The sequence below is a fragment of the Salvelinus alpinus genome, chromosome 23 (assembly GCF_045679555.1).
Source record: "Salvelinus alpinus chromosome 23, SLU_Salpinus.1, whole genome shotgun sequence".
Lineage (NCBI taxonomy): Eukaryota > Metazoa > Chordata > Actinopteri > Salmoniformes > Salmonidae > Salvelinus > Salvelinus alpinus.
Genome location: NC_092108.1, coordinates 11,959,659 through 11,982,190, shown reverse-complemented (window position 1 = coordinate 11,982,190; position 22,532 = coordinate 11,959,659). Strand labels below are relative to the sequence as shown.

General features: G+C 47.6%; 2 protein-coding genes across 2 annotated transcripts in view; both read right to left on the bottom strand.

Annotated features, from left to right (window-relative positions):
- Positions 1–22,532, bottom strand: part of LOC139550224 (supervillin-like) — a 100,297-nt gene that overhangs the window by 33,802 nt on the left and 43,963 nt on the right. Inside the window, 12 exon segments of the mRNA XM_071360951.1 lie at positions 99–155; positions 1,003–1,135; positions 2,187–2,319; positions 2,322–2,798; positions 4,406–4,770; positions 4,892–5,097; positions 8,757–8,910; positions 9,244–9,393; positions 14,260–14,349; positions 14,551–14,684; positions 14,929–14,993; positions 15,898–15,935. Coding sequence (XP_071217052.1) covers positions 99–155; positions 1,003–1,135; positions 2,187–2,319; positions 2,322–2,798; positions 4,406–4,770; positions 4,892–5,097; positions 8,757–8,910; positions 9,244–9,393; positions 14,260–14,349; positions 14,551–14,684; positions 14,929–14,993; positions 15,898–15,935 — 2,002 coding nt within the window.
- Positions 17,702–18,774, bottom strand: LOC139551367 (supervillin-like). Its single transcript, XM_071362854.1, has one exon. It carries the CDS (start codon positions 18,767–18,769, stop codon positions 17,702–17,704), a length of 1,068 nt encoding a protein of 355 aa, XP_071218955.1. The 5' UTR covers positions 18,770–18,774.

Genomic DNA, 22,532 nt, shown 5'->3' with positions numbered 1-22,532 from the left:
GAACACATGAGACTGAAAGAAGCAGCAGGTGTCACACAAAGCTCAGTGGACCACCGTTGGCACATGGGCCTTGGCACAGCACCGTCGTCAGGTCTTACCCACAGCTGCTCAGACACAGTGACAGCAGCAAAATCATCAATAACCATCCTTTCCTCCTGAAGACATGGGAAACACAACACAGGGGGAAAAGTCCATATATGAATTTGAGAGTGGTTACTTTTCTCCAGACCCATCCCTTTCTTTACCAAAACAGTGAGGGAGTAACGCGTTATTGCTTCAACTGCAGATTGCCCCTTTAAAATCAAAGGATTAATAGTCAGTTAAACGAGACCTTTGCGTTATTCAAAATAATACTGTACATTAAATAGATATAATCACATGGCATTCAGCAGCAACACATATTGTAAAACAAGCTCTTGGTGAAGCACTAGTTCCAGTGAGACTCAATCTTCCAGCAGTGTGACATTTTGACTAGATCTCATCATGGTCTGAAATAGACAAGGGATTTCTCCAAAGGCTAATTCCCCAGGGAGACTGGCACCATACCTCCCCTCCCCAGGGAGACTAGCACCATACCCCCCTCCCCAGGGAGACTGGCACCATACACCCACCCACCCCCTCCCCAGGGATACTGGCACCATGTGCTCCATGCAGGGCTGTTCTGACCCAGGCACTGGTATCAAATGGCACCCTATTCCCAATATAGTGCAATCCTTCTGACCTGGGTCAATAGAGCTGTGGTCAAACCCTGGTCAAAAGTAGTGCACTATATAGGGAATAGTCTAGCGTCGTCGCCTCACTCAGCGGCCTAGCGTCGCCTCACTCAGCGGCCTAGCGTCGCCTCACTCAGCGGCCTAGCGTCGCCTCACTCAGCGGCCTAGCGTCGCCTCACTCAGCGGCCTAGCGTCGCCTCACTCAGCGGCCTAGCGTCGCCTCACTCAGCGGCCTAGCGTCGCCTCACTCAGCGGCCTAGCGTCGCCGTTAGATAATGTGAAGTCTCACCTTTTTGTAGGTCTGTGCTGCCTCCCATCCCTGTACTGTGGAGTGTCTCTCAGTCACAGAAATCTTCACCACTTCCTGTTTCTTATTGATCCTTTTCCTCCAGTCCTCGTCGCCACTCTTCAACAGGGCCAGCCTGGGAGACATTTGGAGAGAGAGCGAGAGAGAGAACAAGAGCGAGAGAGAGTCTCAGTTCAGGAAAACGCAGTAGCCAGAAATAAATCCCCTTCACCTCAAAAGGTACAAGAGGCAGAAACATATATTTCACAGAAACTCATTCAACACTGCCTCATTCTGTCTCATATTCTTAACATCATCAAGCTTTTCAGAGAGACAACAAGGTGAATCAAAAACTTTGCAAACATTAGCTTGTGTGTGTTTGCAAAGCGGGACCAAACGGGACCACGGGACCACACGGGACCAAACGGTCCCGTGTGGCTCAGTTGGTAGAGCATGGCGCTTGCAACGCCAGGGTTGTGGGTTCATTCCCCACGGGGGGACCAGGATGAATATGTATGATCTTTCCAATTTGTAAGTCGCTCTGGATAAGAGCGTCTGCTAAATGACTTAAATGTAAATGTAAAAATTAGCTAACAGAAGCCTGTAAATCACCAGCGTATACAGCCGTTACATAACCAGTTACAGGTATCATGACTCAGACTGTGGTACTATATAGCCTTACATAACCAGTTACAGGCATCATGACTCAGACTGTGGTACTATATAGCCCTTACATAACCAGTTACAGGTATCATGACTCAGACTGTGGTACTATATAGCCCTTACATAACCAGTTACAGGTATCATGACTCAGACTGTGGTACTATATAGCCCTTACATAACCAGTTACAGGTATCATGACTCAGACTGTGGTACTATATAGCCTTACATAACCAGTTACAGGCATCATGACTCAGACTGTGGTACTATAAACTCTTAGAAAAAAGGGTTCCAAACGGGATCTTCGGCTCTCCCCATAGGAGAACCCTTTTTGGTTCCAGGTTAGAACCCTCTGTGGAAAGGGTTCTAAATGGATCCCAAAATAGTTTTTCAAAGGGTTCTCCTATAGGGACAGCTGAAGAACCCTATTAGGTTCTAGATAGAAAACAAAGGTGCTAACAGTGTATTATGGGTATTACGGTGGTACTACGTAGCCCTTATATAACCAGCCACCCCCACATATTCACCTTTCCTTGACGGACATCTGCTTGGAGGACATGTCTGAGAGCTCTGTCTCGGCGGGGGAGAGGAGGTCGGACACACTGAGTCCTGTGAAGACTTCACTGCTGTCCAGAGGGAGGGACTGGGACTTGACCAGGGAGTGGGCTCGGGTAGGGTCTGGGGAGGAGGAGGCTGGGAGAAGGACTGGGCATTGGGTTGCGTATGGGGGGTTATCTGAGTATAGGGCTTGGGTAGTGGCTGGGTGAATCGCCTCTCCCTTTCCTGGGGCTTGGGCTGGGCTGAAAGTGCCTGGGTGAAGGGATGGTGCTGAGGTGGATGAGAGTAAGGCTGGGGATGGGGCTGGGCTGAAAGTGCCTGGGTGAAGGGATGAGGTGGATGAGAGTAAGGCTGGGGATGGGGCTGGGCTGAAAGTGCCTGGGTGAAGGGATGAGAGTAAGGCTGGGGATGGGGATGGGGCTGAGTTTGTGGGGGTTGTTGGGTGTAAGGTTTGGGCAGAGTCTGGGGAAGCTGGGTGAAAGACTGAATCTGCTGCTGCTGGATACTGGAGCTGTGAGAGACACTCCTGGACGACACCACTGTTGTGGCAGGTCTCAATGACACACTGGTGTGATCCGCGTCTGTGTAAACATGAAGACAGCAACACACACAATGCATTGTAATAAATCCATAATGAAATCAATACTCATCTCATACAGAGAGAGAAGCACACACACATGTTAAAATTCACACACCTCAGCTGCTGTCTATTATGTATAGTGGTTTGTCTGCATGGAGGGTCCCCCCCCACCCACCCCTCTCCAGAAAGGAGTGTAAATAAAATACGACCCTGGACCTCTTTTAAACAATGTATGCTGACACAGCCATCCAGACAGAGAGACGGGTCAACCCTACTACAGTGTCTGTGTTGATCTACCAGCAAGGCCACAGCCTACAATCATTTACTTGATTTTCATTTGGAATCACAATCACAAACAGCCTGTCAGTAACAGTGGCAGTCCTTTTGCAAACGTAGGAAGCCACGGGGGCAAATGTATGTAAAAAAAAAAAAATACATAAAATGCTCATTAGATTCAGTACTGAAGCCATGTCTTCAGCCATGTCTTCTGTGATGTGATGGACACAGAAGCATTAGGCGTTAAGACAAATTTACCATAAGTAGATAGTCCTCTGGTCTACATGCATGCTTGTTCACCCCTGGTCAAAAGTAGTGCACTCCATAGGGAATAGGGTCCCATAGTGCTCTGGTCTAAAGTAGTGCACTACGTAGGGAATAGGGTCCCATAGTGCTCTGGTCTAAAGTAGTGCACTACGTAGGGAATATGGTGTTATTTGGGAGACATACATGGTGTGTGTTTCCAACCGTAGCTGAGAGGAGCTCCCTGCTCTCTCTGCTCCATGTGCTGCAGCTCTGTGTGTCTCTGTGCTGCAGCTCTGTGTGTGTCTCTGTGCTGCAGCTCTGTGTGTGTCTCTGTGCTGCAGCTCTGTGTGTGTCTCTGTGCTGCAGCTCTGTGTGTGTCTCTGTGCTGCAGCTCTGTGTGTGTCTCTGTGCTGCAGCTCTGTGTGTGTGTCTGTGCTGCAGCTCTGTGTGTGTCTCTGTGCTGCAGCTCTGTGTGGCTCTGTGCTGCAGCTCTGTGTGGCTCTGTGCTGCAGCTCTGTGTGGCTCTGTGCTGCAGCTCTGTGTGGCTCTGTGCTGCAGCTCTGTGTGGCTCTGTGCTGCAGCTCTGTGTGGCTCTGTGCTGCAGCTCTGTGTGGCTCTGTGCTGCAGCTCTGTGTGGCTCTGTGCTGCAGCTCTGTGTGGCTCTGTGCTGCAGCTCTGTGTGGCTCTGTGCTGCAGCTCTGTGTGGCTCTGTGCTGCAGCTCTGTGTGGCTCTGTGCTGCAGCTCTGTGTGGCTCTGTGCTGCAGCTCTGTGTGGCTTTGTGCTGCAGCTCTGTGTGTCTCTGTGCTGCAGCTCTGTGTGTCTCTGTGCTGCAGCTCTGTGTGTCTCTGTGCTGCAGCTCTGTGTGTCTCTGTGCTGCAGCTCTGTGTGTCTCTGTGCTGCAGCTCTGTGTGTCTCTGTGCTGCAGCTCTGTGTGTCTCTGTGCTGCAGCTCTGTGTGTCTCTGTGCTGCAGCTCTGTGTGTCTCAAGTAGTTCCTGTGCTACCTCATTTTGCAGGGAGGTGCTTCTGCTGCTGCCGTCTCTCTCACTGTCTCGGTCTTACTGTCTAGGCTCCACCTGTAACTCACCCCTTCCATGGCTACCACTGGCGTGCCGCAGCTGAGCCTGAGGAAGCTGGTGCTCTGGGGCTGTGGTGCTCTGGGGCTGGGGCTCTGGGGCTGTGGGCTGATACCGCTGCTGCCCGCTGTCTCTGCTCTCCTTGCCTCCAGGACCAGTACGGCTCTCCCTCTCCTCTCCGGCCCCTCCTTCCGATACATCCTCCTCCTCTTCCTCTCTCCCTCTGTAGCCAGTGAACGAGCGACCGGCTCCAGGAGCCCTTCCTCTGTCTCCTCTGCTGTGAGCCTGCTGCTGCTCTGACAGGGAAAGGCCAGGGGAGTACATATCTGGTTCAGGGACACTGGAGGAGTCTCCACCTTGGGTCAGGCTGAAGTACCTGAGAGAGAGAGAGAGCGTGCGACAGAGGTTTAATTCAATTTTGCAACAATACACTATCAATAGTAGTGAAGGCTGAATTAGTTGATACAGTTTAGAACTGTTATAATATAAAGACACACCTCACCCCTCCCCTGTCCAGAGTGGTAGTGGTGGGGGCAGGGGCAGGGGGGTTGTAGGAGACGGCCGTAGATTTCCCCAAGTGGTCACCCATGCCGGAGGTCACCGTGGTTACTGTGGCAACCGAGACCTGTGAGGTGACAGATGCCACGGAGCGAACCAAGGAAGCGGACAACGGCTCTAGCTTGACCCTGTCTCCCTTCTTCAGCTGCAGGAATAGAGGAGGGAGGGAGGGACGGGGGGATGGAGGTATAGAGGGACGGGAGAGGGAGGTATAGAGGGACGGGGAGGGAGGGATAGAGGGTCGGATAGAGGGAGGGATAGAGGGTCGGGAGAGAGGGAGGGATAGAGGGAGGGATAGAGGGTCGGGAGAGAGGGTCAGATAGAGGGAGGGATAGAGGGTCGGGAGAGAGGGAGGGATAGAGGGTCGGGATAGAGGGAGGGATAGAGGGAGGGATAGAGGGTCGGGATAGAGGTATAGAGGGACGGATAGAGGGTCGGGATAGAGGTATAGAGGGACGGATAGAGGGAGGGATAGAGGGACGGATAGAGGGTCGGGAGAGAGGTATAGAGGGACGGATAGAGGGAGGTATAGAGGGACAGGAGAGGGAGGTATAGAGGGACGGGAGAGGGAGGTATAGAGGGACGGGAGAGGGAGGTATAGAGGGACGGGAGAGGGAGGTATAGAGGGACGGGAGAGGGAGGTATCGAGGGACGGGAGAGGGAGGGACGGGGAGGGAGGGACGGGGAGGGAGGGACGGGGAGGGAGGGATAGAGGGGACGGGGAGGGAGGGATAGAGGGACGGATAGAGGGGCAGGGGGGAAGGGATAGAGGGGCAGGGGGGAAGGGATAGAGGGGCAGGGGGAAGGGATAGAGGGGCAGGGGGGAAGGGATAGAGGGGCAGGGGGAAGGGACAGCATGCAGTTAGAACAGATGCAGTAAGATATCAGAGCAAGGAGGGCAGCTGTCCAAGCTAAGACCTAAAAAACAAACATGGACCATCGCCAACTCTAAACAAAATATTGCTTCAGACAAGGCCATGAGGTAATTCAGAAAACATAAACCTGTCATATAAATAATGCCATCATTCATAAGTCATAGCCATCCATTAGAAATGATCAATGAAGCATTAATTTCTCTCAATGGAAAGCATGTACACCGAGTATACAAAACATCCATGACATAGACTGACCAGGTAAATCCAGGTGAAAGCTATGATCCCTTATTGATGTCACTTGTTAAATCCACTTCAAATCAGTATAGATGAAGGGGAGGAGACGGGTTAAAGAATGATTTTTAAGCATTGAGACAATTGAGACATGGATTGTGTATGTGTGGAATTCAGAGGGTGAATGGACAAGACAAAACATATAAGTGCCTTTGAACGGGGTATGGTAGTAGGTGCCAGGTGCACCAGTTTGTGTCAAGAACTGCAACGCTGCTGAGTCTTTCTTGCTCAACAGTTTCCCGTGTGTATCAAGAATGGTTCACCACCCAAATGACATCCAGCCAACTTGACACAACTGTGGGAAGGAAGCGTTGGAGTCAACACGGGCCAGCATCCCCGTGGAACGCTTTCGACACCTTGTAGAGTCCACGCCCCGACGAATTGAGGCTGTACTGAATGTTTTGTACACTCAGTGTAAGTGGCCACTCTCTTTAGTAGGGCATTATCATAGCATTACAATGGCATGCATTATAATTCCTCCCGCTTTTTTAGGATTCTCTTCTGTGAATAGTCACCACTTTATCCAGATCTGATTGACCTGCAGTACAACCTTACAACAAGCAGCTGCATTCACTTGTGCACAACACAACTTCCTTGCAATCTTTGACGATGGGTCGAAATTTGATGTTCTCTAAATCGACATACGCATTTATAATTAAACCTAAAATATTCCAGCCAGTTTTATCTAATTACCTTTAGAGTGTACTCTGTGTGCAGGACAAGACAGCCTTTGCATAAAAACGTATATACAAATATAAAAGTAATACATTCATAAATATAATTACTAAAGTCTACATGCATTCTTAGTCAGTCATTGGACAAGCATTTTAGAAGAGCAGAACTCTTCCTAATATTATAATAAAACATCTTGGAGGCAGAATATCATCGTATTCACCAAACACTACGGTCGCTTTCATGCCAACGTTCTGTCAGCAAGTACAACCATGATGCATTGTGGTTCTTCATTCCTGTATGAACGAGGCACTGTGGTTCTTCATTCCTGTATGAACGAGGCACTGTGGTTCTTCATTCCTGTATGAACGAGGCACTGTGGTTCTTCATTCCTGTATGAACGAGGCACTGTGGTTCTTCATTCCTGTATGAACGAGGCACTGTGGTTCTTCATTCCTGTATGAACGAGGCACTGTGGTTCTTCATTCCTGTATGAACGAGGCACTGTGGTTCTTCATTCCTGTATGAACGAGGCACTGTGGTTCTTCATTCCTGTATGAACGAGGCACTGTGGTTCTTCATTCCTATATGAACGAGGCACTGTGGTTCTTCATTCCTGTATGAACGAGGCATTGTGGTTCTTCATTCCTATATGAACGAGGCACTGTGGAGCTACGTCACGTTGTCAAAGAAAAGGCTGAAAATCACGTCCTCTATGAGGTCCTGAGCATTTCAGAATCTACAATATTAGCATAGCAGTAAAAACCAAGACATATGGACATCATTGGTCGCCAGGCTGCGAAAGCATATGCCGCGTGCCTCTAGAACGCCCCGTGCCCCTAGAACGCCCCGTGCCCCTAGAACGCCCCGTGCCCCTAGAACGCCCCGTGCCCCTAGAACGCCCCGTGCCCCTAGAACGCCGCTAGTAGAACACTACCAATCAGCAGCAGTGTTTAGGCAGGTTGCTTGCGTCTTACTTGTTCTTCATTAGTCAACAGAGGAGGAGGAGAGGTACCAATAGGATCCATCTCCTGTATAGACACATCATGACTTCATGTTGTTGTATTGAACTAATAAAAAACATGCTGCTCATCTTGAATAGTTGTGTGAGTTCTTCAGTTTTTACAAAGTATGATCCAAATGTAGTTGTGTCAGGGCAAAGACGTTTGTGTATAACAAGATACTGTCAGTGTAGAGCTTGACTTGTGTAGAGACTAAGGGGTCTTTCCTGGCCACCAGCCCATTGACAGCCCGACTAACCAAAGCCAAAAACGGCCCCTTGGCTTAACCAAACCCTTAACCCTAAATGTAATTAGAACCAATTCAGCAATGAAATATTGGTTTGTACAACAGTCACGTCTCCTTGACTTGTGTGACACCTAGAGGCTGCAGTGTTGAAGAGCAACAGGGAAGAAGACCATAAAGTCCCTGGTGAAGAGAGCCTCTATCTGGGCAGGAGTCCCAACCTGATCCACCTCTACCTGGATAACAACAGTAGTGATTGATTCCCTACCTGATCCACCTCTACCTGGGTAATGGATAACAGTAGTGATTGACTCTCTACCTGATCCACCTCTAGCTGGGTAATGGATAACAACAGTAGTGATTGACTCTCTACCTGATCCACCTCTAGCTGGGTAATGGATAACAGTAGTGATTGACTCTCTACCTGATCCACCTCTAGCTGGGTAATGGATAACAGTAGTGATTGACTCCCTACCACACGTGTCAAACTCGTTCCACAGAAGGCCAAGTGTCTACGGGTTCTCTCCACCCTTGTACTTGATTGATTAATTAAGGTCAGTAATTAGTAAATAACTCCTCACCTGGTTGTCTAGGTCTAAATGAATTGAAAGGAAAAAGCAACAAAAAAAAGACACTCATCCCTCCGTGGAGTTTTACACCCCTGCCCTACCTGATCCACCTCTACCTGGGTAATGGATAACAGGAGTGATTGACTCCCTACCTGATCCACCTCTCCCTGGGTGATGGGCTGGGTCTGGAAGCGGGAGTTTGCCCTACGCTGGCGGGTGTCCACCCTGGAGGCCCCAGCCCCCTTAGCGGCAGGCTTGGAGGGCTGCGTGGACAGCTGGTTGAACAGGGCCATCTTCTCCACCAGGCTGGGACAGGACAGGAGATGGTAAATCAGTGGGTGTGACCCAAATAGCATTATATTCCCTAAATAGGCTGCTTTTACTCAGGCTGCACAATTCGGATATTTTGCCACTAATTGGTATTTTGGCCAAATCAGATCAGGTCTTTTGCAAATCACTTTTGATGTGATTTATTTTTGGGCGGCTCTAAGCACACTTTCATTTGTTTACACAAGAGAGTAAGGCTGTGTCCCAAATGGCACTTACGGGCCCAGGTCAAAAGTACTGCACTATACAGTATAGAGCTTAGGGTGCCGTTTGGGAAGCAGACTAGGAGTTGAGCACATTGTCTCCCTGTACCTGAGAGTGGAAAGGTCAGGCTCATCCGGACCCAGGTCCTCCATCATCCTCTCAGGCCCTGGTCCTTCTCCTGCCTGCCTTGACCGGGCCTCCCTCTCCTGCTCCCCCATGCTCCGCACCTTGGAGCCGTGCTGTGACGCCTCCTGCAAGCTGGGAGGAGGAACCACACACACAATGAGTGCATGTTGTGCTGCTTTGGGTAACAGCTGCAGGGCCATATGTAATGCATGTACTGTACAATCTCTAGAGAATGTTGACATTCTGGATGAGTAACTAGTTAGACCCTTGCTCCCTTCGGTCTCAACGTAGACTTTGATCTGAAGCCATTCTTGTGACTTTGCCATTGTAATTGTTTGTAAGCTTGTGTAGTCTTAAATGAATCTATGATCGTATGCTATCCATTTGTTTTTTGTATGCTGTTCTTTGTATGCCATTTTAATATTTGAGAATGAACCAATGATTAGGCCACCCTTGGCCATGATTACCGACACCTGTGTGTCTTTTGACACTATATAAATGAGTCATCCCGCAGTGTTTGTGATTATACCCTGATGAAGACAGCTTGGCTGTCGAAACGTTGGATATTACATTTTTGCATCTGAGCTCCTAGAGTGTGCGGCTCTCCTTTATTTTCAAGTTTTGAGTAACTAGTTCAACACATTCTGTTAAAACGACATTGTTAATAGTCAGATACACGTATCCTGTGAATAGCACCAAGGTAAATAACAAATTCCTGATCAAAGCATGGTTTGCATCCTGATTCTCCACCCCCTTGCAATTGCACACACATCCTGTCATGGATTTAAAAGCACAGGATTGGTCGAGAGCGCAGCGGTCAGGATGGTGTAAGCATTGGCAAGTGCATACTTTTGGAGAAGGGTGTAGAATCGGGATGCAGCCGTGGGGTGGCAACAGCAGTTATAAGTAGATGTGTATAGACTACACTGAAGTAGTTAGTCAAACTGATGATGCTGTTGGCCATCTGTAGTAGAGAATATTGGTCGTTTGGTTCTGTCAACATCTTAAGTGTATCCTCGGTCGGTAAACAAACCTGGGTGCTACACTCGCCCCACACGGGAACCTGACCAATGCACTGAGTTTTAAACTGACTTCACCTTTTGACCTTTCTTCCCTCAGCCAGCATCACAAGACGTGTGACACATTTCAACATATGAACTTGAAGGGACAGTTCACCCACATTACAAAATTACATCTGGAGACAGTGGCCAGGTAAACAAAACCAAAGCATGGATTCCTGCATTACCTTGTCCATAGACTACTTATAGGGTAAGGAAACACAATATGTCATTTTGTAATTTGGGTGAACTATCCCTTTAAGAGTATAAACAATAGTGGAAGCAGTGATGCTGAGAAAAAAGTTGAAAGATACTTAAGTCAAGAATATATTGTGTTAGAACAAGCTTCTTCCCCCTATAGTTCCTTGGCGTCCACATCAACAAACTAACATGGTCCAAGGACACCAAGGCAGTCGTGAAGAGGGCACGACAAAACCTTTTCCCACTCAGGAGACTGAAAAGATTTGGCATGGGTCCTCAGATCCTCAAAAGGTTTTACAGATGCACCACGGAAAGCATCCTGATGGGTTGCATCACTGCCTGGTATGGCAACTGCTCGGCCTCCGACCGCAAGGCACTACAGAGGGTAGTGAGTACGGCCCAGTTCATCACCGGGGACAAGCTTCCTGCCATCCAGGACCCCTATACCAGGCGATGTCAGAGGAAGGCCCTAAAAATAGTCAAAGACTCCAGCCACCCTAGTCATAGACTGTTCTCTCTGCTATCGCACGGCAAGCGGTACCGGAGCACCAGGTCTAGGTCCAAGAGGCTTCTCAACAGCTTCTACCCACAAGCCTCCTAAACAGCTAATCAAATGGCTACCCAGACTACTTGCATTTCCCCTCCCCTTCTATCCTGCTGCTACTCTGTTATTATCTATGCATAGTCACTTTAATAACACTACCTACATGTACATATCACCTCAATTACCTCGACACCGGTGCCCCCGCACATTGACACTGTACCGGTACCCCCTGTATATAGCCCCGCTATTGTTATTTACAGCTGCTCTTTAATTATTATTATCTGTTACTTTTTTTGTAGGTATTTTCTTAAAACTGCATTGTTGGTTAGGGGCTTGTAAGTAAGCATTTCACTGTAAGGTCTACACCTGTTGTATTCTGCGCATGTGACAAATAACGTTATGATTCTGAACGGTCAGATAGCTAGTAACAAATGACAGGAAGCTGCCTTGTGGAGAATTGTAGGTGTTTTGTTTCGGCTCGTTGTATCTTGTTATTGATCCCATTACTTATTTTGAGTATTTTGACTGATGTCATGTCTATGCTAAAGAGGCAAAAATTCACCAGTTAGCTAACCAAAAACTGTAACAATCATTTTGAGAGACAACAAGTGCTCATTGTGCAAATGTATGTTTTCAACAAACTAATCCAACCCCGTCAGTTTTGCCCCGTAGTTCTGCAACCTATCGGTATTAGAATCTCTTGAGCTGACAGCTGTTTGCACTGTTTTGTTATGGCTGTATTCATCAATCTAGCAATAAAGTAATATTTTGAATAATGTATGTTTCCCCCCACAGAAAGCTATGGCATTTGGCTTTCACCTGGAAATGTTTATTAATGATTGAGAAATATGATCTAGTACATTGGGGCGGCAGGTAGCCAAGTGATTCGAGCGTTGGACTTGTAACCGTAATGTTGCTGTCACGATCGTTATAAGTGGACCAAAGCGCAGCGTGATCTGGGTTCCACATCTTTTTATTACTAAGTGAAACTCACAGCAAAACAATAAATCTCAAACGAAACGTGAAGCTAACAAGTGCTAACAGGCAACTATCCATAGTCAAGATCCCACAAAGAGGAAATGGCTGCCTAAATATGATCCCAATCAGAGACAATGACAAACAGCTGCCTCTGATTGGGAACCATACCAGGCCAACATAGAAACATAATCCCCTAGATGGTGGGTCATCTAAGGGATTATGTTTCTATGTTGTCACACCTAACCAACATAGAGAATAAAAAGCTCTCTATGGTCAGGGCGTGACAGTTGCAAGATCGAATCCCCGAGCTGACAAGGTAAAAATCTGTCGTTCTGCAGTTAACCCACTGTTCCTAGGCCGTCATCAAAAATAAGAATTTGTTCTTAACTGACTTGCCTAGTTAAAAAAAAAAAAAAGTTGCTAAACAACCAACCCGTCTATGAGGTTCACACCAAAGATGTGTATAAACCTTGGGTGACAAACAGGGGTCGCTGTATTGAAGACACAAGGCGCAGCCATCTTGGTACTCCTCTTCAATTGTAAAAATGTTTTGGGGGAAGCATTAGAAATTTATTTATTAATGTCGATATTCGTTTTGACACGTCATTCTATTACAGACACCTTAATGCATAGTTTTAAGAGATTACGTGAGCTAAACATACCAATAAAAATACATTTTCCTTAAAGTATTTTATTCGAGTACTAATGTTACTGTCCCCACTACAAAAACAAATAATTCAATACATGTCATATTGTATTTGAATTGAAATACTGTAGAATTCCATTCATTCCTATGGGAAGACTGCTCCTACTAAGGGAGTGCCAATATGGCCGACCGGTAGCTTCAAAGCCTCTGAATGGCCAATACTTAGCATCAGCAATCCAGGGTTTATATATGTCATTGGTTCACACAGCTATTCCAGGGAAACAAGCAAGCAACATGTGAGTGAGTTAGCAAAAGTAGCGAGGTAATGTGAGACAACTGAACACGACCAACAGCAGGAGGCACTGTAGTGCAGACAGCTGCCTGCCAAATACATTCAACCTGTACCCTCAGTCTACCTGCCAAATACATTCAACCTGTATCCTCAGTCTACCTGCCAAATACATTCAACCTGTATCCTCAGTCTGCCTGCCAAATACATTCAACCTGTATCCTCAGTCTGCCTGCCAAATACATTCAACCTGTATCCTCAGTCTGCCTGCCAAATACATTCAACCTGTATCCTTAGAGAAGGGATTGGCAAGTTTGATGGAGGTGGGAGCAATAAAAAAAAAAATCATAACTCCTCATGACATGAGGCATCAGTCTGCATACCCACCCACGCAGTCAGAGAGCCCACCAGCCTTTAGTCGGCCCTAAGCAAAATGTTTTGGCGGCCCCCCCTCTTGACAGTGGACAGATCATTTAAAAAAAGCAGTTTTAAAGCAAGTTTGCTGCAATTCTACACATTGTGGAGGAGAGAAGATTTAGCCACTTTAAAACTAATTTCATGTAATTCTACTCATTTTGCCATTTGGCGGAGAAAAGTTTGCAGTTCTTAATATGATATCTGAGTGAGAGTGACTAACGATATCAATGGTAGCCTCCCCCCAGTCGGTAATTTGACCATGATTACTACAAGTTTAAATAGCTGCCCACTAGACTAACTTTACCAATCTAAAACATTTTTGCTGACATGAGAGAACTGTTGATGCACAACCAAATTTATAAATGTCATCGTGTATTCTACTAGTCTAACTCTCAACAGTAAGTTGAGACCGACAGTTCCTAAAAAATAAATACAAAATAAAATGTTTTGGGGTGATCGGGGGCATACAGCTAGTTGCCCATCCCTGCTCTAGAGAAAACAACTACAAATGAATGAATAGGGTTTCAAAATTCTGGTAACTTTCCTAAAATTCCAGAAATCCCTGTTGGAAGATTCCTGGAATCAGAGGGAATAAGCAGAACATCCGGAATCCTCTGACCAGGATTTCTGGAGAAAACCCCCCCCCCATCTATTTTGGGAAGGTTACCAGAATTTTGCAACCCTATGAATGAATCAATAATATCTTCATATTAATCACAGATGAACGTTACATTCCATGCAATGTCACAAGCCAAATGAAAGCTGAATGGAATGTAGATTTTTGTTTGCGTTTGCTGTAATTGGATATCAATAAGGTAAACCCATGTCCAGTGCTCCCTCACACACACAGTGCAGTCACCCGTACCTGGTTGTGATGGTGCTGACTACAGTGGGGCTGGGGATAGGTGCTACTGTGGAGTGGACCATCACCGTTTGTGAGGACATAGCAGGGCCACTTTATATGTCCAGGAAAGAGGGGACAGACAAGGACAGACAGAGCAGTCAGACAGAGTTAGGAGAGAGAGTTAAGAAACAGCGAGTTAAGAGATAGTGTCACTTTCTGTTCACCATCTGTCCTCAAGCCACATTTTTTAACCCTTGCTTTGTTAACAAAATGACCTTAGTGGCGCTCAGTAATGATCAGAGGGTGACGTACATGTGAGCGATGTCCACTTCCTCGTCGGTGATAGGCTGTGTGTGCGAGCGGTCTTTGACTCGTAACAGACGCCTCTCCACGGCGGGGTCACGGGACCGTGGTCTGGGAACGCTACCGGTGATCCTCTCTAGCTCCTGTGAAGGGAATCGAAGAGGAACAGTCCTAAGGAGTAAATCGCAGCTCATCAACAACATACATAAAACAACGGGAATATAATGTATGGACTGGTTTCCTGGACACGGATTAAGCCAAGTCCTGGACTGAAAAGCAGGCCCAATGGAGGACGACCATTGAAATATATTTCTAGTTCAGGGCTTAATCTGTGTCCGGGAAACTGTCCCTAAATGTAGACAACTACACACAAGGCAGATACTGTACCCTAAAAAGGGACCTCTTAGCAGCCACACTCATCTTAGCTCTCTCATCAAGCTTGTCTTCGTCAGCTGTGAAAAAGGAACGGCAGAAAATTGATGTCAATGTCAGATCACAACATACACCACGTTTCCATCCAACCATGAATTAATTACCTGACGCATGAAAAAAAAAAATCATGATGGGCAGATGGAAACATGAAATGCCGGGACAATTTCATAAAAAAGCCGTCAGACAATTTGTTTGTTAGTAAAAATAATTATGCGAGAAATGGCAGTTGAAGAATCTTTATGGGCAAATATTGATATAAGCCCCATCATATCAAAGGGAATTTTGAGTCACGGGATATGTTGTGTGGTACGCCGACTAGGACTCGGGAAAGCCTGCAGTTTATTAGGCTACAGATTAAATAAATGATGAACTTCACAGGGTGCTCCTTTCCAATAAATATCAAGGGTCTTATTCTGATGACATGATGATCGATGCGTGACTGCTGTTTGACAAATACAAATAATAAAATCGCTCTTGTCTATAATAATCTCATAGTGTAGGTAGCCTACCCGCACTGTAATTGCCAGCTGTTGGCTAGAGCAGTTTGATGGAAACACATCTCTGGTGGGAAAATGCACATATTGTTTTTTGCAGAATTTAGAACATTTGCATGAAAATCCGTCACAAATTGGTTGGAGAAGAGTATAACGTTTTGGAATATTGCTAGGATGCCAACACTCTCACGAGTTCGATCCTCCATAGCTGTGTACCTCATGTCCCTCTTTCAGGGAACAGTAGTTATATTCATAACTTTGTGAAGTGTTTGTGTCTGTATTTCCCTGACTGACAAAGTCAATTCATCTAGGCAAGTTAAGCTATCGTTCACCTCAACCATTGTGCTGTTAGATGGGGAGGCAACTAAGATTTTTTTAAATTAAGAGTGTTATTGGTAACTAAATGAAGCAAATCTCCATGGATACTTGCCTTCTGGGTTCTGTAGCTCTGTTGGAGTCAGATGAGACCTGAGGGACAACAAAGACAAAATTCAATAGTGGTCTTTTGCTATAAGGCACAGTTCAAATTACCCACAAGAGAACAAACAATCCAAGTATTGAGAGCTTAAAAATCCATCTAACCTCCAGCATGTATCACACCCACTGGTGATCCTACCATATGTCTTATGTGGATATTATCCAGTCACTCAGGGCCTTCAATACCCATCAGATTCCAGCCATCCAGCCCTTCTGCTGAGGTGATGGGCTGCGTCCTAATACTCTCACCAATCAGACTCCAGCCACTCTGGGCTGTGTCCTAATACTCTCACCTATCAGACTCCAGCCACTCTGGGCTGTGTCCTAATATTCTCACCTATCAAACTCCAGCCACTCTGGGCTGTGTCCTAATACTCTCACCTATCAGACACCAGCCACTCTGGGCTGTGTCCTAATACTCTCACCTATCAAACTCCAGCCACTCTGGGCTGTGTCCTAATACTCTCACCTATCAGACTCCAGCCACTCTGGGCTGTGTCCTAATACTCTCACCTATCAAACTCCAGCCACTCTGGGCTGTGTCCTAATACTCTCACCTATCAGACACCAGCCACTCTGGGCTGTGTCCTAATACTCTCACCTATCAAACTCCAGCCACTCTGGGCTGTGTCCTAATACTCTCACCTATCAGACTCCAGCCACTCTGGGCTGTGTCCTAATACTCTCACCTATCAGACTCCAGCCACTCTGGGCTGTGTCCTAATACTCTCACCTATCAGACTCCAGCCACTCTGGGCTGTGTCCTAATACTCTCACCTATCAAACTCCAGCCACTCTGGGCTGTGTCCTAATACTCTCACCTATCAGACTCCAGCCACTCTGGGCTGTGTCCTAATACTCTCACCTATCAGACTCCAGCCACTCTGGGCTGTGTCCTAATACTCTCACCTATCAAACTCCAGCCACTCTGGGCTGTGTCCTAATACTCTCACCTATCAGACTCCAGCCACTCTGGGCTGTGTCCTAATACTCTCACCTATCAAACTCCAGCCACTCTGGGCTGTGTCCTAATACTCTCACCTATCAGACTCCAGCCACTCTGGGCTGAATCCTAATACTCTCACCTATCAAACTCCAGCCACTCTGCAGAGGTGATGGGTTGGGTGCTAAACCTCTCAGAGGACTTGCGGTTGTCTCCTGGGGTGATGTAGCGCCGCGGCCTCCTTGCCGCACCACGCTCGCGATCAGCGCTCCCAGCAGCCGGATCTACTTCCATAGCAGTTAGCTCTACTTTAGTCAGCTCCCTTTTAGGGTCGTGATTAGGGATGGATATAGCGACGACGGCAACATAAAAGGAGAATAATATTGAGAGAACAAATGGCAAGGGCAGTTCGATATTGATGATGCTTTTAGTACGTCTTCCACAGCAATCTAGGTTAGAGCACGATCACACCCCAAAAATATTATCGGTCCCAAAAATCTGAGAATTTGTCAGCAGCCCAATTGTGTATGAACCCTCACACAGCACAACATGCAGCAACAAACCACTCATGTTTGCCCAACAGGCTGACAGAATGTCCAAGCAGGTGGCTAAACAAACAGTAAGTTACACCTCAAACAGGCCTAGATCTCTTGATATCACGTTTGACTATGCAATACACTGCCCTAAAATGCACACAAGCTCAAACACCTCAAGCCTCATAATAGGAGGATGGTCTACATTAGTGTTAGGTAATTAACCACATCAAACAGATTAAAGAGTCAGTAGCTAGCCAGTGGTAGCCATGCTGTTCCACCTACAGCTCTGGCTTCCTGTTGGCGTTCTCCAGGTACGAGTGTCGGAGCTGGGCCACAGAGACCCTGGTGTCCAGGGCTCCCACCTCCAAGTTGGGCAGCACCCACATCGCCACCCCTCCCTCCCTGGCCAGCTGGGCTGCTGTCCTCTCCATGCTCCTGTAGGCAGCCGGGCGCTGGCTCACGCCGATGTCGGACATGGAGCGTGTGCGGACCTTGGGCTTGGGGGGCCTGCGCGGCTCAGCTGGCTCCATGCTACTGGGTTTGGCCTGGGGGAGGGAGGCGCCACTCTGGAGGTAGACGGCCGACGAGTCACTGCCTCCATGTTGCCCAGGCTGACTCTGGCTCTGCTGGCGGAGGGGCTGCTGTCTGGACTGGGCGTGGGAAGAGATCTCCATGGGCCTGGCTGGACCGGTCTCCTCTGTGTCCTGGTTGTGGCTGGACCAGTGCTGCGGTTGCTGCTGGACCCTGTCCTGAGGCCTAGTCTCCCACTCTTTTGAGTCCTCCCGACTGGTTCTCTCCCACTCCATGCCGGTTGAGGTGGCAGAGTCGTCCTGGCGGCTACCTGGGACCAGCTGGGGCTCCCCTCTGTGGGGGTCGTCCACGCTCTTTTCCCTGCGGCGGATCTCCGAGGGCAGCACGGCCTTCCTGCTCTTTAGCAGACCCTCAGTGAGGACCTCTTCTCTCAGCGCCTGCCTGCCCTCCCTGTGGGTCTCCCTCTGGGTCGTGTAGATGTGGTCGGCACTGACCTTCCTCCTCGGGGGCACCACCTCCACCACCGGGGGGCCCATGGGGGTTTGCTGGTGGGTACTGTGGTGGCCCAAGGCAGGGCCTGATGTGTGGGTGTGTGGTACTGAGGCGTGGCGGTCTGGGATGTGGACGTAGGCAGGCTGGAAGGGCTGAGAGGGGGCAGTCTTTTGATAGGTGACAGGATCAGAGCTGTGACCGCGCTGGGACAGGTGGTGAGCTGTGGTGGTGTGAGCCCGATCACGCTGTCTGTTCACTCGGGCCTCTGGAGCCAGAACCCGCTCTGCTGGGACCATTTGGACCCCACTGTCATCTTTTGACATTCTCTCTCTTACTCTGGTTCTTAAAAGGGGGAAGGAAGGATGAACTAACTTCAGATCTCAAAGGCTATGAAATAGACACCCAAATAAACTATAGTAAGTGCCCTTGTTGTTCCAAATGTCACCTTATTCACTTCATAGTGCCCCATGGGCCTTGGACAAAAGTAGTGCATTATATAGGGAATAGGGTTCGATTTGGGATGCACACCAAGTCAACTATAAAAGTGATCAAATGAAGTGATTATTAATTTAAGAATGACATTAATCTAGGGTCAACAAACAGGGATATATATATATATATATATAGACAGCAGTAGATTGTTATGGGACAAACAACATCCATCTGACTGACAGAAGGGTTTCACAAGTTCAGAAAGTGACATCACGCTCCATGTTGTAGTTCAATACTAACCCTTGCTGCGTCATCTCTAGCTCACTCTAATTTCTCTTGGCCAAAGTATGAGCAAGCCTAAACTATTTTTATCTGTGACCCCCTTGCTCCCAGTAGCCAAAGGTCATGTTAAGCTGTGTCCCAAATGGCACCCTGTATAGTGCAATACATTTGACCAGGGCGCTGGTCGCACCAAATAGGGAATAGGATGCCATTTGGTATTTATCCTTAATCTCCTTGTACACCACTAAGCCAACCCTAATTGACGGGCTGCTGCGTCATTTGACATGGAAGGAGTTTAAACAGTATACACGCTACACAGAGACAGCACATCTCCATTTTGACCTAACACTTAACCAAGCGTTACTGGGAAGACGAGTCCACACATACAGTAGCCTGCATGCCGGTCTGACAGTTCTATTATGCCAACCATCCTCGTCCCTCACGGCCATCTGTAAAATGGTATAGAATCAGTTTGATGCCCTCTGATGACGCTTGGACCTTCTCTTGATGTTTTCAGTGGTATTGTTAACAAACAACCCCCCCATAAAGAAAATGAGAATTAAAAACAGGTTCAACCCCTGGTTCGACTGTGATCTTGCAGAGTTACTCCACCTCAAGAATGGCATTTGGCGAAAGACTCGGCACACGCATACTCAAGATGACTGGCTATCGTTCTGGCAAATGAGAAATAAGTGCACTCAGGCTAGTCATAAGTCCACACATACAGCAGCCTGCATGGGGGTTTGACAGTTCTATTATGCCAGCCATCCTTGTCCCTCACTGTCATGTTTGGCTTGACAAACAATAACAGCGATGGAGTTGGCAAGAGCACAAACAGATGTAGGATCAGGCTATCATACATAAGCTGCACAAATCCTATGTTGGTTTGAAGTGATAGCCACTTATACATCCGGAAGGCCAAAGTTAGTTACTTTAAGGAGGGTCTAACCCCAAGAAGTTCTGGGAAATGGTTAAAGACCTGAAGAATAAACCCTCCTCCTCAAAGCTGCCCATGTCCCTTAAAGTTGATGATGTGGCAGTTACTGACAAGAAGCACATGGCTGAGCTCCTTAATCACCACTTCATTAAGTCAGGATTACTATTTGACTCAGACATGCCTCCTTGCCCGTCCAACATTTCCTCATCTCCCAAATCAAATCAAAGTTTATTTGTCACATGCGCCGAATACAACAGGTGTACACCTTATAGTGAAATACTTACTAACAGTGCAAAAAAGGTATTAGGTGAACAATAGGTAAGTAAAGAAATAAAAACTGTAAAAAAGACAGTGAAAAATAACAGTAGCGAGGCTATATACAGTAGCATGGCTATAACAGTAGCGAGGCTATATACAGGCACCGGTTAGTCAGGCTGATTGAGGTAGTATGTACATGTAGATATGGTTAAAGTGACTACGCAGATATGATAAACAGAGTAGCAGCAGCGTAAAAGAGGGGTTGGGGGGGGCACACAATGCAAATAGTCCGGGTAGCCATTTGATTACCTGTTCAGGAGTCTTATGGCTTGGGGATAAAAACTGTTGAGAAGCCTTTTTGTCCTAGACTTGGCACTCCGGTACCGCTTGCCATGCGGTAGTAGAGAGAACAGTCTATGACTGGGGTGGCTGGGGTCTGACAATTTTTTGGCCTTCCTCTGACACCGCCTTGTATAGAGGTCCTGGACGGCAGGAAGCTTGGCCCCAGTGATGTACTGGGCCGTACGCACTACCCTCTGTAGTGCCTTGCGGTCGGACGCCGAGCAATTGCCGTACCAGGCATTGATGCAACCAGTCAGGATGCTCTCGATGTTGCAGCTGTAGAACTTTTGAGGATCTGAGGACCCATTCCAAATCTTTAGTTTCCTGAGGGGGAATAGGCTTTGTCGTTCCCTCTTCACGACTGTCTTGGACCATTCTAGTTTGTTGGTGAAGTGGACACCAAGGAACTTGAATCTCTCAACCTGCTCCACTACAACCCCGTCGATGAGAATGGGGGCATGCTCGGTCCTCCTTTTCCTGTAGTCCACAATCATCTCCTTAGTCTTGGCTACATTGAGGGATAGGTTGTTATTCTGTCACCACCCGGCCAGGTCTCTGACCTCCTCCCTATAGGCTGTCTCGTCGTTGTCGGTGATCAGGCCTACCACTGTTGTGTCGTCTGCAAACTTAATGATAATGTTGGAGTCGTGCCTGGCCATGCAGTCGTGGGTAAACAAGGAATACAGGAGGGGACTGAGCACGCACCCCTGAGGGGCTCCTGTGTTGAGGATCAGCGTGGAAGATATTTTGCTACCTAGCCTTACCCCTTGGGGGCGGCCCGTCAGGAAGTCCAGGATCCAGTTGCAGAGGGTGTTTCGTCCCAGGATCCTTAGTAAAGCGTTGAGCTTTGAGGGTACTATGGTGTTGAACGCTGAGCTATAGTCAATGAATAGCACTCTCACATAGGTGTTCCTTTTGTCCAGGTGGGAAAGGGCAGTGTGGAATGCAATAGAGATTGCATCATCTGTGGATCTGTTTGGGCAGTATGCAAATTGGAGTGGGTCTGCTGTTTCTGGGATAACGGTGTTGATGTGAGCCATTACCAGCCTTTCAAAGCACTTCATGGCTACGGAAGTGAGTGCTACGGGTCTGAAGTCACTGAGCCAGGTTCCATTCGTGTTCTTGGGCAGAGGGACAATGGTGGTCTGCTTGAAACATGTTGGTATTACAGACTCAATCAGGGACATGTAGAAAATGTCAGTGAAGACACCTGCCAGTTGGTCAGCACATGCCCGGAGCACACGTCCTGGTAATCCATCTGGCCTGCAGCTTTGTGAATGTTGACCTGTTTAAAGGTCTTACTCACGTCGGCTACGGAGAACCTGATCACACAGTCGCCCGGAACAGCTGATGCTCTCAAGCATGCCTCAGTATTTTTTGCCTCGACGCGAGCATAGAAGTGATTAGCTCGTCTGGTAGGCTCGGGTCACTGGGCAGCTCGCGGCTTTGCTTCCCTTTGTAGTCTGTAATGCACTGCTCAAAAAAATAAAGGGAACACTTAAACAACACAATGTAACTCCAAGTCAATCACACTTCTGTGAAATCAAACTGTCCACTTAGGAAGCAACACTGATTGACAATAAATTTCAAATGCTGTTGTGCAAATGGAATAGACAAAAGGTGGAAATTATAGGCAATTAGCAAGACACCCGCAATAAAGGAGTGGTTCTGCAGGTGGTGACCACAGACCACTTCTCAGTTCCTATGCTTCCTGGCTGATGTTTTGGTCACTTTTGAATGCTGGCGGTGCTTTCACTCTAGTGGTAGCATGAGACGGAGTCTACAACCCACACAAGTGGCTCAGGTAGTGCAGCTCATCCAGGATGGGACATCAA